The 1,141-nt window shown below is 43.1% G+C and overlaps 1 protein-coding gene across 1 annotated transcript in view; it reads right to left on the reverse strand.

Moving 5' to 3' along the window:
* Positions 1 to 628: 628 nt before the first annotated feature.
* LOC107479609 (glutathione S-transferase T3-like) overlaps positions 629 to 1,141 on the reverse strand; it is an 8,199-nt gene continuing 7,686 nt past the window's right edge. Inside the window, exons 3-4 of the mRNA XM_016099733.1 lie at positions 943 to 1,124; positions 629 to 721 (exon numbers count right to left, since the gene is read on the reverse strand). Of these exons, the coding sequence (XP_015955219.1) occupies positions 629 to 721; positions 943 to 1,124 (275 nt within the window). The remainder of the gene's footprint in view (positions 722 to 942; positions 1,125 to 1,141) is intronic.

Below are 1,141 nucleotides of genomic sequence, written 5' to 3' on the forward strand. Positions count from 1 at the left end.
TATGTTTGGATGATTCTTCCAGGATGGATTGTAGATGTCACCATAGACTTCATTTTGGCTGGAGCTTTGGTTATGCACATATTGAGGTTGTTCCTGCTGCTGATCTTCTTGGTTTTCTTCATTTTGCCCCCATTTGGTTGATGGTTGGCTTGTATTCACTGCTGCAACTTGCAGGCTATCAATCTTTTTAGCCATCTGCTCAAATTGTTGTTGAATCTGCTCCTGCATTATCTTGTTTTGAGCTAGGAGGGTGTCAACTCCTTCTAGCTCCATTACTCCTCTCCTTTGTGATGGTTGGCGGTTTCTTTGATGAGCGAAGAAGTATTGGTTGTTGGCCACCATATCGATGAGATTTTGAGCTTCCTCTGCAGTTTTCATGAGTTGCAAAGAACCTCCAGCTGAATGATCCAAAGCTTCCTGGGATTTCAATGTTAAGCCCTCATAGAAATTCTGCAGCTTATCCCACTCATTGAACATTTCAGGAGGACATTTCCTGATTAGAGCCTTGTATCTCTCCCAAGCCTCATGGATGGGTTCAGACTCCATTTGTGTAAATGTTTGTACCTCAGTCTTCAACCTTATGACCCTTTGAGGTGGGTAAAATTTAGCAAGGAACTTGGTTACCAAATCATCCCAGTTGTTGATGCTGTCCCTTGGAAAGGATTCCAACCATTGAGTGGCCTTGTCCCTGAGAGAGAATGGGAATAGCATCAGTTTGTAACTGTCAGGAGGCACACCATTAGTTTTGACAGTGTTACAAATCCTCAAGAAAGTGGACAAGTGTTGGTTGGGGTCTTCAAGTGGTCCTCCACCAAAAGAGCAATTGTTTTGAACCAAAGTGATGAGTTGTGGCTTTAGTTCAAAATTGTTTGCATTGACATTTGGAGCTAAGATGCTGCTTCCATAGTGTCTGGGATTTGCAAAAGTGTAGGAGGCCAGTACTCTCCTCTGTTGAGGGTTGTTGTTAACCCCTCCTCCTGGATTAGATGGATCTCCTTCCATCTCGTGATATTCTTCCTCAAATTCTTCCTCTCCAACAATGCCTTTCCCTCTTTCGGCTCTACTTAATCTCCTTAAAGTTCTCTGGTCAGCTTCAGATAAAACAGGAGTAACTCTCCCTGTACCTGACATACAAACAAGA

This window comes from Arachis duranensis, chromosome 3, assembly GCF_000817695.3.
Source record: "Arachis duranensis cultivar V14167 chromosome 3, aradu.V14167.gnm2.J7QH, whole genome shotgun sequence".
In the NCBI taxonomy this organism is placed as follows: Eukaryota; Viridiplantae; Streptophyta; class Magnoliopsida; order Fabales; family Fabaceae; genus Arachis; species Arachis duranensis.